This window comes from Caenorhabditis remanei, chromosome V, assembly GCF_010183535.1.
Source record: "Caenorhabditis remanei strain PX506 chromosome V, whole genome shotgun sequence".
NCBI classification, from domain to species: domain Eukaryota; kingdom Metazoa; phylum Nematoda; class Chromadorea; order Rhabditida; family Rhabditidae; genus Caenorhabditis; species Caenorhabditis remanei.
The window spans coordinates 11,504,073-11,517,624 of NC_071332.1; the positions used below are offsets into that span (position 1 = coordinate 11,504,073).

Genomic DNA, 13,552 nt, shown 5'->3' on the forward strand with positions numbered 1-13,552 from the left:
CCACGCTGCCGACATTTTAAACACGTCGGAAAGGTAATGACTTGTTAGGGGTCCAAACTTTGACCTCGTTTTTCTCGAATACCAGGCCTCGAGGGCAAAAACTGAATATATATTTGGAATCAGCGTTTTCTCAGCTTTCCAATGATATAGGTCACGACCCATATCTCCACTTTGACTCGAAGGCCTTCCCTAGTGAGTTCGAATTCCAACAAATTCCTATTAAAAATGCCTGCTAATGATGCTAACAAACGGGGTTTCTTCACATTGTCCTCTTTTTCCATACAAACTTGGTTGTAATTATTAACTATCCGGATTTTTGGTGTAGTTTTTCCGTCATTTTTTGTATAATCGGTGTTTATTTATTGCTTGGTTTCACTTTTGGTTTCGTAATAGATTTTTATTCGCATTACTCTCTCTGGTTCGTTATTCATTGAAAAATGCCCGTTTATAAACCGGGTGCTCAATATTTATATTGATTTGTTAATGCCTCTCATTATTCCAAAATTTACAGTTGTCTACAGGGTCACCATGCACCGAGTCGGTGGACAACTCGTCCGCGGAGTGAAGGCTCAGCAGAAGCGGTCGCTGTCAGCGGCACTACCACCAAAAAAGGTGAAAAAGGTTGATTGAAATGATGCACACACTGTCTCTGTTCAATTAATAACACCACAATATTTATGTATAGAAAAGTAAAACACTGCTCACGAAATAGGTTTTACTATAAAGTCCACAATTTACACATTAGTAATAGGGTTTTTCAAGTTACTGGAAACCGTGTTTTGACACTTTTTGACACACATAAAGTAACAATTTTTCTCGAAAAGGTTAACGTGATTTACGTTCAGATTGCAGAGTTCAACATAACCGAGATCCTTTGTTTGCTTCGTTTCATTCCTTAGCTTGTTCTCATTCATTTTCTTATTCCAGGTAGAAGTGTTCATCGATGGAAAATCACTTCTTGTCGACCCAGGGATGACAATTCTTCAAGCATGCGCTCTTGTCGGTGTTGACATCCCTCGTTTCTGCTATCACGATCGTCTTTCAATTGCTGGAAACTGCAGAATGTGTCTAGTAGAAGTCGAGAAAAGTGTGAAACCAGTAGCATCATGCGCGATGCCAGTTATGAATGGAATGAAAGTAAAAACCAATTCGGATTTTGTTCGCAAAGCACGTGAGGGTGTCATGGAGTTCATGCTCAATAATCATCCACTCGATTGTCCAATTTGTGATCAAGGAGGAGAATGCGATCTTCAAGATCAAGCAGTTGCTTTTGGTTCTGATCGTGGACGCCTTCAATCGAGATATGACGGAAAGAGAGCTCTCGAAGACAAGAATATTGGACCATTGGTGAAAACAGTCATGACAAGATGTATTCAATGTACTCGTTGCGTTCGATTCGCCAACGAAGTTGCCGCTTTCCCTGATTTCGGAACTACCGGAAGAGGACAAGACCTTCAAATTGGAACATACGTTGAGAAGTTCTTCGCTTCGGAACTCTCCGGAAATATCATCGATATCTGTCCAGTTGGAGCACTTACCAGCAAACAATACGCGTTCACTGCCCGCCCATGGGAGACAAGAAAGACGGAAAGTGTTGATGTTATGGATGGAACTGGTTCAAATATTGTTCTTTCGCATAGAACTGGAGAGTTGCTCAGAGTCATCCCAAAGATCAATGACGTAGGTCTTTTGACAAAACTTCATAGCCGTAGTATTTCTGGATTCTCATTGTCCCTATTTTGTGACATTCTTGTCTCATGAACATTGCCATGCATATCATGAAAATTGAAAACCTTGAAACACAAGCTTTTTTACAGGATATCAATGAAGAATGGATTGGAGATCAATCGCGTTTTGCGGTCGACGGGCTCAAAGTCCAACGTCTTTTGACTCCAATGATCCGTGGTCCTGACGGCCAACTGAAACCAGCTTCATGGGAAGAAGCTCTTTTCACAGTAGCTGCCAAGCTCCGTGAAACACCTGCTGAACAAAAAGCCGCCGTTGCAGGAGGACTCAATGATGTCGAATCTCTTGTTGCTTTGAAGGATCTTTTCAACCGATTCAACAGTGAGAATGTGATGACTGAAGAAGAGTTCCCAGAAACCTCCGGTGGATCAGATCTTCGCTCCAACTACGTTTTTAATGATGGAATAGCTTCCGTTGAATCAGCCGACGCTATTCTTCTCGTTGGAACAAATCCACGGTTTGAGGCTCCAACACTGAATGCAAGAATCCGTAAATCATTCTTGTATTCTGATGTTCAAATTGGAGTAATCGGAGCTGAAACTGAGCTTACTTATGAGTACGACTATCTTGGTGCTTCTGCAAAAGCTATCGATGACATTTTGGCGGGAAAAGGAGATTTCGCAAAGACCCTTAACTCCGCCAACACACCACTTATCATCGTTGGAGCACAAGCTTTGAAGGGAGAGGCCGGAGCAGCGTTGCTTGGAAAGCTTCAACAACTCGCCGATAAACTCGGAAACGGAAAGCAAGTGAAAGTTTTAAATGTTTTGCAACGATGGGCTGGACAAGCAGGAGCACAAGACGTTGGATACAAGGCTGGAACATCATCCATCAGAAAGACGCCAATCAAATTCTTGTATCTTCTTGGAGCTGACGAAGGAAAAGTCACGAAGGCTAATCTTGATCCATCGGCATTTGTTGTCTATCAAGGACATCACGGAGATGCTGGAGCTGAGATGGCTGATGTTATTCTTCCAGGATCTGCTTATACCGAAAAGGAAGGTACTTATGTCAATACGGAAGGAAGATCACAAAGGTCAGAATGAAATCTGGAATTCCCTATTACTTTGATCGGTTTTCAGAGCATATCCAGCAGTTTCCCCACCAGGAGATGCTCGTGTCGATTGGAAAATCATTCGTGCCGTTTCCGAAGTTGCCGGAAAAGCTCTTCCCTACAATGATTTGAAGGAAATCAGACAGAGACTCAATGAGGTGAGCACTGGTAGATATCATATATAGGCGTGATTATTTCGAAGTCATGGTATTATAGATTTCTAAGCTGCCAAATGCGTTCTAAATTCTGTTTTTTAAAGATTGCTCCACATCTTCTCCGTTACCGCGACCTTGAGCCATCTCCATTCGTGAAACAAGCTCTTCAATTAGCTCAAACATCCGGCTCCATCGATGTTGATGTTTCCCCAGCCCTCCGAGAGCTTTCCGATTACTACCAGACGAACGTGATTTCACGTAACTCCCGTAGCATGGCACAAGCGAAAAAGGCAGCCATTGAGAACAAGTCGAATCCATATGCTGAGGAGCCAATCCATGCGAGACTTTGAAACTCTCCTTAATTCATTTTCGGGCAGAGATAATTAGAGTTTGTGCTCACACATTCAATTTTTCTTCGTTTCTCTCTATGTCTCTTCGTTTTTATTGTCGATTCATTTCTTTTTCGACCATCGATTTTCAGTGCGACTTTCAGAATCAACTTTGGTGGCGATTTTCTTTAAAATGTCAGAAAACTTTAGTTTAGTATGAGCATCTCGAAAAATACCAAAAAATCACTGAAACTCGGTCTGAAAATTTGTAGATTGTAGTAGCTCGAATTCTTTTCTTTTTTCACCACTTTTCTTGTTTTTCCTCTCTTATTTCTGCGGAGAGTGCAGATATGTGTATTGTATTGAAGTTTTTCTGAAAAATCAGTAGAAAATTAAAAACAGTCGTGTTTAAATCAGAAAAGGAAGAATTTATTAAACAAGTGATGTTAGTCGAACAAAAATTAACAGAACACCTTCGAACACATCTTGTTCTGAAGCCACGTGGCAGTCGCCGCCTTGTTAGAAACCACATTGACACAACTGGCTCCTCCTACCAAGTTGGTCAAATCCGATGTACCAGCAGATGCACTCCACTGAACAGCCATTGGACTCAATCCATACTTCGATTTCAATGCTGTCATCGTGGCAATTGGACTGACATCCCAAGCAGTTGTGCTTGTAAAGTACGCGAGAACCTTTTTGGAAGCTGTAGTTGGTTGGGAAAGATATCCTTGGATTGCACTAAGCGCCAAGTTCAGAGTTTGTCCTGGTTGATCGTCTTGAAGAAGTGTATCGATGGCAGAAAGGACATCGTATCTGAGAAAGAATGACACTTCAGTTCAGAACAGATATTAAAAAGTCTTACCTAGATTGTCCATTATGGAAATTAGTGAAGAAAAGTTGAGAATCGATTCCAGTTGCAACCAAAGCAAAGTTGGCTCCCAAGCTACCGAAAGCAAATGGAGCAACGAAGTTATGAATAGCAGTCTTCATGGCAGCAAAGTCAGCTGATGAAGCTTTGTTGGAAACATCAACAATCAAATAGACGTCGTACGAAAGAGTAGCCAAAGGACAGGAAACAGATGGAGATTGGGTTGGGACGGTTGTTGGAGCTGGGGAGACTGTCGAGAATTGGACATTCCTGAAAACATTTATGTATGTTGTTACTAGTTGATATTCGACGACTTACGGGCAAGATAGAGTGGCCAACCATGCAGAAACATAAGTCAATTGATCTGGAGTAGCTGCAAAGAAGGTGTTCATTGAAGCAGTTGTCAACTGTGGAAGCTGAGAGTTCAAGTTGGCAAGAGCCTTCGATCCGAATCCAACTGATAGAATCACATTGAATTTCTGCTTGAGTTGAGTGAGCATTGAGCTTCCGATGACGGTGTTTCCGGTCCATCTGCAATAAGAAGAGAATGCAGGTCTGAATCGACACAGAGAGCAACTTACGAGTCTCCTGAAAGAACAACCAACACCTTCTTGTAGTCAGAGCTTCTCAATCCAGACATTGAACTGACTTCAGCTTGAACTTTAGACAACGCTTGGAACAAGTTTCTCTCAGAAGATCCTTGATATTTCAATGTGTTATTGATCTTTGTCTGAATGGATGCAAGAGAAGATCCATCAGTTAAAGAAGCAACAGTTTGAGCGGAACTTCCATAAGCATAGAGAGCGATTTGACTGTCCAATGGAGTGACGGTGAGAGAGCTGACGAAGTTGAGAAGGAATGTGCGGATCTGGAATAGAATATTAGTAAAGATCTTTCTCCGGAAACCATACTACACACTCTCTACTGTTTCTGATGATAAATCAAAGAAAGAAGTGGGTAGAGTAGACTATAAAATAAGAAAACTACCACGTGTGCAGAGAACAGAGTGATAAGAGAATTGAAACTCACTTGTTCAAAGGTAGCCTGATCATAGGCATTCGATGCATCCACAACCAAAACGATATCGGCTTCAACGTTCTGTAAAATCCAGGAATGATATAATCTAGAAATTGTATTTCTCGTTTTCTGTTTAAAAAATGGGGAGGTTGATGTTTCAGTAACACAGAAGAACTGTACCAGATTAACGAAAACAAGAAATCTCATCTATTCAAAGATTATGACAGAACATGATTTTGATGTTACAAGCTCGAGATTTAAATTGAGTTTTTTTTTGGTTTAAAATGCTTTTAATTTAACAAAAACTCACGAATGAAGAGCATGAAGTTTCCAGACAAATATGGCTAGCAGATGTCGAAACGACTAACAGAGAAACAAGAAATAATTGTAATCCACCCATCATTTTCTTCTCTTCTGCCGTCCCGTCGGAAAGAAAAATGGAGTTGCCTGTTTGTTGGAGCACTTCGGGTGGACACTTATCAGTGGCAAAATTCTTATTTTATCAGTGTCAATTAGAGAAAACGGAAAACGTGTTTCTCTTATTTCTCTGATGACTAGAGATCAAACTTGACAAGTTTTTGTGACTTTTAAGGAGAGTTGGGGTGAGAGGGAGAGTACTGAACAAACTTACAGACTCCATAGTTTTTGGAGACTTTTGAGATATTTCCATCTCTTTTTTGAGATTTAGAATACCAACAAAGCTTTCAGTTGTTGTACACATCATTCCGCCAATTCAAGGATTACTGTATCTTCTAGCCTCTCTCTTCTAAGCACTCCAAACTAATCTCATCATGTGATGAGCTTTCAATTTCTATTGAATTTATTTTCGTCGATTCTAGTCTATTCACAGATGAAAAGACTACGGTAATTCCAGTTCCACGAACTTTTGTTTTTGAAAGGTAATGTTTAGTTTATTGGAAATTCACATCAATCAACACAAAATATTAGTACAAAAAATACAAAACACAAGAATTAATGAGAGCCAGTCTTGGTAATGTTCACACTTCCATGATCTCGATTATAGCTTGCGATTCTGATTTTCCGGAATCCGAGTCTTCTAAGAAGTCCATTTCTTAAGGTTCTGTTGAGAGCCAAGTAGATCAAAACAGGGGCACCGTGTCCGAATTGCCAAAGAACGTGACCAAGCATAATGAGCCAGAGAGGCACTTCAAAGAAATTCATAATGACGTATATCACGGAAGCAATTTGATTGATTGCACAGATGAGGGCGGATTGGAAGAAGATTTGGAGACTCTGGAATGACACGGTATACGTGAAACAGATTCTTGAACAGACTCACCAAGTTTTTAGTTTTCGAATGAGTTGTATCCTCAATCATATTGAATTTCTCTCCTAAAACACAGCACAATGAAGTATACAGAAGACAGGTGACACCGACGACCAGAAGGTTGTTGAAGCCGTGTGGGATGTTGGCGTACTGAAATATACGACATTTTGGATGACGAATGATCAGAGGGTCAATATCACTCACCTCGAATCCACGGTCCGGGAAGATTAATGGATCGAAGAACCAAGTCATAAACTTCGAAGAAAACATCACTGGAGCTGTGAAAAACAGAAAATAAAGACCGTAAATAATGGGAAGAGTCATCACGAGAAACGTTTTCTTTCCCTCGAAAAACATTGCACATATTCTTGGTTTTGTTAGATCCAGAAGTCGATTGATAACCAGACTCATTGCAATAATACACGAGCAACACCAGAGACTCAAACCAGCCATTCCAGAAATATAGATCAGATTTGGATAGCTACAGTATACTGCTCCATGAAATGCCAAGAATCCTGTTATGATGGAATTGACCCAAAGAGCGAGCATGTCGACGATTCCCAAAAATGTCATAATTTTGAAACATGACATTTTGAAGTTGTCTTTCTCGAACATTACAGTGAGAATTGGAATATACATTATCTGAAAGTTTAGTTTCAAAAAATCAACTTCTCTTAATTGAACATACATTAATGAATATTCCGTACGCCATGTCCAAACACCCCACTATCGGACGTTCTACTCCATCTCTTTCTGACCATTCTTCGGGTGTATGAGCACTAAAACAGACAGTGATGTTACTAAACGTTTGGGAAATAAAAACAAACCTGCAGTTGTACAACGGAATTGCAGAAATTGAACCATACTTGATAATATTATTCATAGTTCTGTACGAATTCGTTCTTGATCACCAAATCCTGAAAACTTTGAGCATTTATACTATAACACCTCCACAAACACACCAGTTTTAATCTACCGGATTACTACGTAGCACTATTCAAATGAATCGAAAATAATAGTAAAATATTTTTGTAAGATGAAAAAAGAATAGAAACGAGAGCTTAATCTTGATCAAAGACTAGATGCCATTGATGGATTCTATGAAATTCTAAAGTTTTTATACAAGTTTTTTTTGATTTCTTGAATTGTCACGTTCTGCTATGAGACGTATCTTTTTGATGACGTCGAGAGACGTTTTTCCTTTGAAGAGATTCAAAGGTTCGTCGGAGACAAGAAAAAGTGATCTTTTTGATTCTGAAAACATAATAAGGATAGATTAAGTGTCTGGAAAAATCTGGAACTTTTTGAAATTTGGTATTGTGATAAGAAGTGAAATATTTTGATTGAATAGGAGCAATCAGGAAGAAACACACATCAAATAGCTCAACTTTCGAACAAGTTGGGGAAATTTAAACATCAGAATACTGGTTTACAGACGAAATTCTGACAGACAACATCGTTACGAAACATGTGTGGGAGTGGTAAAATCATAATTGGAACGGTCAAACGATCATCGGTTCATCTGATTAACATCTATCTGGAAACCAGCACACAACTTTCATATTAGTTATTTGAGACCTTCCTAACGTAATCGTCAGTTCAGTTCCTTTTGCAGTGCTTACGATTGCTCTTAGATTTCAAGACAGCTAAAAATGTAGTATTAACACTTTCGCCCATGTCAACATTTATTCGTTCATTAAAATAATAATGATTGTTCAGTTGGAGATTCAAATTGGTATAACAAATACAATTGCTTATCCGGTTGTTTGAAAAATATGGAAAAACATTTCAAAAATGGGAATTATGATTCAATTGGTTTTGGTGAAAGCAGCACTGTTGGAGTCGCGATTCACAGCAGATCCCACTTTCTGTTTCTGAAAATTTTAAGTTCATGGTGAATGAAATAATTCTATAGGAACTTACCTTCAATCCAATCTTTCTCAATAATCCATTTCTGATCGTTCGATTCAACCCAAGATAAATGAGAGCAGGGGCTCCGTGCCCGAATTGCCACATACTGTGTCCGACAATAATCAACCAAAACGGGACATCAATGAAATTCATGATGACGTAGATAATTGAAGCAATTTGATTGATTGCACAAATCAAAGCAGATTGGAGGAAAATCTGAGTGCTCATTTTGCTGGATTTAGATGTGTTTCCATCAGATGCTTGTTTGAATTTCTGGCCGAGAACGAAACAGAAAGAAACATAGAGAAGGCATGTTACACTGACGACAAGGATATTATTGAAACCATGAGGAATGTTGGCGTACTGAAAATCGAAATGTTTTAGAAATTAGACAGAGCATTCGGATTACCAACCTCTTCTGTTCTGTTCACAAAAATAAGTGGATCAAAGAACCAGGTATGGTACTTCGAGGAAAAAGCAATAGGCGGTGTGAAAATCACAAAGTACATTCCGTAAACAATGGAGAAACTCAGCATGAAATAAGTCCGGTTTCCCTCGAAGAGAAAACTTCCCAACTCTGGTTTTGTTAAATCTAGAAGACGATTCAACACCAAACTCATTGCAATGACACACGAACAACACCAGAGACCCAATCCAGCCATTCCAGCAATGTAGATCAAATTTGGATAAGTACAGTATACCGCCCCCTGATAAGCAAGAAATCCAGTAATGATTGAGTTGACCCAGAGAGCAAGCATATCAACGGAAGCGAGAAAGATCATGATTTTAAAGCATGACATTCGAATGTGCTCTTTCTCGAAAAGAACGGCAAGGATCGGAACATAGAGCATCTAAAAGAAAGGTTACTGTATCTTGAATGTTGGGAATACATCTGAATGATCTGTAAACTTACGTTAAATATCATTCCGTAAGTCATATCGGCCAATCCATACAAAGGACGACGTACTCCATCTCGTTCCGACCATTCTTCAGGAGTATGAGCACTGAAAATGACACAACATAGAGAGTTAAAACAGTAACCTAAAGAAACTGAAACATTACAATCAGCTCTTCTTACCTGCAGTTATAGAGTGGTATAGCTGATATAGAACCGTAGGTGAAAATGTTATTCATTGTTTAAAAATTCGAAAATTTCAGATAATTGAAGTAATCAGATTCTGATTTGAGACGTCTCATCGTAAATCTTCTATTTATACTTCCACCAATCCTCACTTCCCACGTAAAACAACGAGTTATTTCAAGAAAACGAAGGATTAGGGTCACAATGAGTACTTGATTCTTCTATTATCTTTGTGTTGTGATTGAAAATTTTTGAATTGAAAACAATGGAAGTTTATTACGTATGAACTCGAGATTACTCATGTTTTCATGGTATTTTGATGATGATGAATGAAGAAAATAACAAGGAAATAGACAGAAAGAGTAAAAAGATTGAAATTTCGAGACAGACAGATTTGAGTATTGAACTGATTGTTGATGGTTATGATCAAGGGGGAAATGTGAATTGACGATGTCATGAAGAGCTCAGTCATGGTGTTCACAGTTCATGAGATGCCTGAAAATGATCATCATGATTCATTCATCAAGAACGACGACTTGTTGCCTGGTTTCAAGAGATTATTGGGAGGCAATCCAACACTCCAATCTGAAACGAGACTGTTGTTGAATGCCTACTAATCAGAGCCTCTTAACCCTTGTTACTCACTTCAATTAACTGGTGCCACCGAACTCTCCGTTTCAACCTTTACTCCCAATCTCTTCAATACTCCATTTCTGATTGTTTTATTCAACCCCAAATAAATGAAAACTGGAGCTCCGTGTCCAGTTTGCCAGAGCATGTGTCCAAGCATTACGAGCCAGAGGGGTACTTCTATGAAGTTCATGATGACATAAATGATAGATGCAATCTGATTTACAGCACAAATTAATGCGGATTGGAAGAAGATTTGTGTGCTCTGAAAATCATAAACGTTATGATGAAGTGTGTAGAAGGGGGTTTACCAATGAACTGTTTTTAGTTGGCCCTTCTATTTCTCTGACTTTTTCTCCAAGTACACAACAAAAAGATGCGTAGAGTAGGCAAGTGACAGCAACTACCAAAAGATTATTGAAGCCATGAGGAATGTTGGCGTACTGAAAAAAGAGGAAATCGGGAATTCTTCATACCTGCATGTTCATGCAGATATCATATTTAGTCTATTTTCTTGTTTTGAAGTTTGCTTCTTTGTGAGAGAGTGGTTTCCATAATCTACTTACCTCTTTTGACTTATTTGGAAAAATGAGTGGATCGAAAAACCAGGTAAGATGATGAGAAGAAAATGCAATCGGAGTTGTGAAAAACACGAAGTAACTTCCATAAATAATCGGTAGTGTGAGTATTGCATATGTCCTCCATCCATCAAACAAAAATTTGCACCATGCCTCTTTTGTCAAATCCAACAATCGATTGATCACAAGACTCATTGCAATGATACAAGAACAACACCAAAGACCCAACCCAGCCATTCCGGTTATGTAGATCAAATATGGATAAGTACAGTAAACGGCACCTTTGTATGCCAAGAAGCCGGTTATGATTGAGTTTACCCAGAGAGCGAGCATATCAACTATTCCCAAAAATATCATTATTTTGAAGCAAGACATTTTGAAGTTTTCATGTTCGAACATTACAGCGAGAATCGGGATATACATTATCTGAAAGAGATTCGATGTGGTTGAGATTAAGTGGATCAACACACATTCATAGATATTCCGTATGTCATATCAATGATACCAGCAATAGGCCGTCGTACTCCAAGAAAAGCAGACCATTCTTCGGGGGTACGGCCGCTGGAAAAGTTTGAGAATTGGAGTTGAGAATCTATTCTACTATATACCTGCAATTATAAAGTGGGATTTCCGCGATGGATCCGTATTTGATGATATTATTCATTGTGATGTGGTCCACAGGAGGAGTGATAGGTCAATCCAAAACCGAAGAAAAGCCACAGTTCCGTGGACACGAAATGATTCGGACCCACCCGAAAACAGATGAAAACACAGAATGACAATCTCAAACTAGCTAGAAATACGAACAGTATACAGACACCGAAAACAGCTTAATACCGGAAATTAGAATTTCTTTGATGATGTCCAATATCATCATTCTGTTTTGTATTAAAAACAATACACATCTATAGTTCCGGTTCATTGGCGTGGTTTGTTGCATTCTGTGAAAACAAGAAGAGCAGTGATCAATGTTTTTAACTATACATGGATTTCCGGAATCAAGTTTCATAAGAGCACAAAAATGAGATTTTAGCGGACATGGAATTCAGTAGACCCACTTGAACTCATATCCCAATAACGTAGTACTCATTCAATGTTTATGAAATTTTTCGTGGCATCAAAGTAATACTGTAATTAACGTGTTTGTACTAGCTGTTCAAAAAAAATCGTTGGGTTTTTAGTGTTTTGCATTGCTAAAAACTACTATCCGTAAAATTTCATTCAGGGTAGGCATAAAGAAAATTAAAACAATGAATTTGCAAAAAAATTAGTTGAATGTTTTAAATTTTTCTTTTCTGGAAACTCTCATGTGCTCGCAGCCACAGCACTCGACCATTCCTTTGGTTTACGGAGATCGTTTTTTATATTCGAATCAAAAATAAGAAGAATATAAGGAAGAGCCAACGTCATCTGTACAAGTAGATAACTAGTCATGTTATATACATTACACGACTTACCAAATCCGATGCCACGACCATCATGGTATAAGAAACACTTGTAAAACTATCTGGAAGAATTTTGAAATGTCCTTGCACTGTATTCAAAACTGTCCATCCCAAAATACCAGAATACACAAAACCGTAAGACAAAGCGATTTTTGTGAGTTTCTTTGAGACTACATCGGTGGCATTCGCTTCTTTGAACCTGTTGGAAGCAATAATAGAGACCGATATCCCCAAACTAAGCAATAGAATAAAATAAACCACTGAAAATATAGTAACAACAATAGTGAAACGACTGATGGCACTTGGATTGAAGGTGTATAAAAGAGTGTCATTGACAAGAGAAATTTTAGTAGTTTCTGCTCCAACTTGAGGCAGACAACTGTAGAAACAGTAGACAATGGCAATCGGGATATAAAATCGGGACCAGAACTTGAAGCAACCAAACATTGTTTAAGAAGAACATTGTCTCGTGTACCCACCTTTTCATAATGATTGAATAATAAAATAGAAGACAATCGATGGAGACTCATTGAGGCAGCTGAACAAAACTGCATATTCATGAAGAAGTTAATAAGAAATGATGAAATATTCCAAAGCCCAGGCACATGATATTCCAGAGATTTAACGAAAACAATTCCTAACTGCAAATCCATCGATCGCAGTGAAATCCATGTATTTAGCCAGCAGAGAATGTTCTAAGAATAATGGTGCAAAAATAAATATGATGGTCCGTTACGTACTTTCTAAGTACAATAAAAATTTATTTCGAACTCACTGTTAACAGATCCACTTGTACTAATCGATAGAATGATCCTGAGTATTTCTTAGAGCATCCAAGGAAAACGAATAAAAATAACATGAAGATGATTGTAGGAATACCATAAGCTAATTGAACAATCGCCAATTTTTCTTTCGGCGTATTTCCAGGAGGATCAACCCAAGGAAACGTTAGAGATTCGGAAGGGGAAGACATATTTTGTCGAATAAATTTGAAAAGTAGAAAGAATTGTGTTGAAGTTTATTTGAAATGACTGAGTAGTAATCAACAGGAGAATGGCAACCAAAAAGTATAATTGACTGTTTTGAAATGGAGAAAAATAGAAGGACTCAAAACACTTCGTTAGTTCGAAAGCACATAAATCATTTATTAGTTAAGTGTTCTACTATGAATAAGTTCAAACAGAAGAAGGTTATGAACTGACAATCACTGGACTAGTACTGGACACCTCTCTTGGTTGACGAAGATCTCGTTTTATGTTGGAGTCGAAGATCAAAAGAATATAAGGAAGAGCGAGAGTCATCTGCAACGTTAGTTGTAAAATAACAAACATCTCGTGAAATTTCAAATGCTAGTCTGTAAACCAAACAAAATTCTAATACCTTACCAAATCTGATGCCACGCTCAACAAGGAATATGAAATCTGTCCAAATCCATCAGGAAATATTT

The 13,552-nt window shown here is 38.5% G+C and overlaps 7 protein-coding genes across 7 annotated transcripts; 2 read left to right on the top strand and 5 right to left on the bottom strand.

Moving 5' to 3' along the window:
- Positions 1-528: 528 nt before the first annotated feature.
- GCK72_019084 (uncharacterized protein) lies at positions 529-3,305 on the top strand (the record flags this gene model as incomplete). Its single annotated transcript, XM_003115683.2, has 5 exons — positions 529-612; positions 928-1,680; positions 1,818-2,782; positions 2,829-2,958; positions 3,060-3,305. 5 exons carry the CDS (start codon positions 529-531, stop codon positions 3,303-3,305), a joined length of 2,178 nt encoding a protein of 725 aa, XP_003115731.1.
- A 422-nt stretch (positions 3,306-3,727) lies between these two features.
- Positions 3,728-4,114, top strand: GCK72_019085 (uncharacterized protein; the record flags this gene model as incomplete). Its single annotated transcript, XM_053732873.1, has 1 exon — positions 3,728-4,114. The coding sequence occupies one exon, from the start codon at positions 3,728-3,730 to the stop codon at positions 4,112-4,114; it is 387 nt and encodes a 128-aa protein (XP_053581786.1).
- On the bottom strand, positions 3,746-5,575 carry GCK72_019086 (uncharacterized protein; the record flags this gene model as incomplete). The annotated part of the gene is made up of 6 exons (XM_003115273.2): positions 3,746-4,100; positions 4,150-4,425; positions 4,474-4,686; positions 4,737-5,023; positions 5,185-5,253; positions 5,483-5,575. The coding sequence occupies 6 exons, from the start codon at positions 5,573-5,575 to the stop codon at positions 3,746-3,748; spliced, it is 1,293 nt and encodes a 430-aa protein (XP_003115321.2).
- Positions 5,576-6,144: 569 nt separating this feature from the next.
- On the bottom strand, positions 6,145-7,343 carry GCK72_019087 (uncharacterized protein; the record flags this gene model as incomplete). Its single annotated transcript, XM_003115351.2, has 5 exons — positions 6,145-6,426; positions 6,473-6,610; positions 6,665-7,102; positions 7,149-7,239; positions 7,288-7,343. 5 exons carry the CDS (start codon positions 7,341-7,343, stop codon positions 6,145-6,147), a joined length of 1,005 nt encoding a protein of 334 aa, XP_003115399.2.
- Positions 7,344-8,268: 925 nt separating this feature from the next.
- Positions 8,269-9,505, bottom strand: GCK72_019088 (uncharacterized protein; the record flags this gene model as incomplete). Its single annotated transcript, XM_003115490.2, has 5 exons — positions 8,269-8,334; positions 8,384-8,734; positions 8,785-9,222; positions 9,285-9,375; positions 9,450-9,505. The coding sequence occupies 5 exons, from the start codon at positions 9,503-9,505 to the stop codon at positions 8,269-8,271; spliced, it is 1,002 nt and encodes a 333-aa protein (XP_003115538.2).
- Positions 9,506-10,098: 593 nt separating this feature from the next.
- On the bottom strand, positions 10,099-11,324 carry GCK72_019089 (uncharacterized protein; the record flags this gene model as incomplete). Its single annotated transcript, XM_003115532.2, has 5 exons — positions 10,099-10,347; positions 10,394-10,525; positions 10,649-11,086; positions 11,131-11,221; positions 11,269-11,324. 5 exons carry the CDS (start codon positions 11,322-11,324, stop codon positions 10,099-10,101), a joined length of 966 nt encoding a protein of 321 aa, XP_003115580.2.
- A 641-nt stretch (positions 11,325-11,965) lies between these two features.
- On the bottom strand, positions 11,966-13,078 carry GCK72_019090 (uncharacterized protein; the record flags this gene model as incomplete). Its single annotated transcript, XM_053732874.1, has 4 exons — positions 11,966-12,070; positions 12,118-12,534; positions 12,585-12,746; positions 12,881-13,078. The coding sequence occupies 4 exons, from the start codon at positions 13,076-13,078 to the stop codon at positions 11,966-11,968; spliced, it is 882 nt and encodes a 293-aa protein (XP_053581787.1).
- Positions 13,079-13,552: the final 474 nt, after the last annotated feature.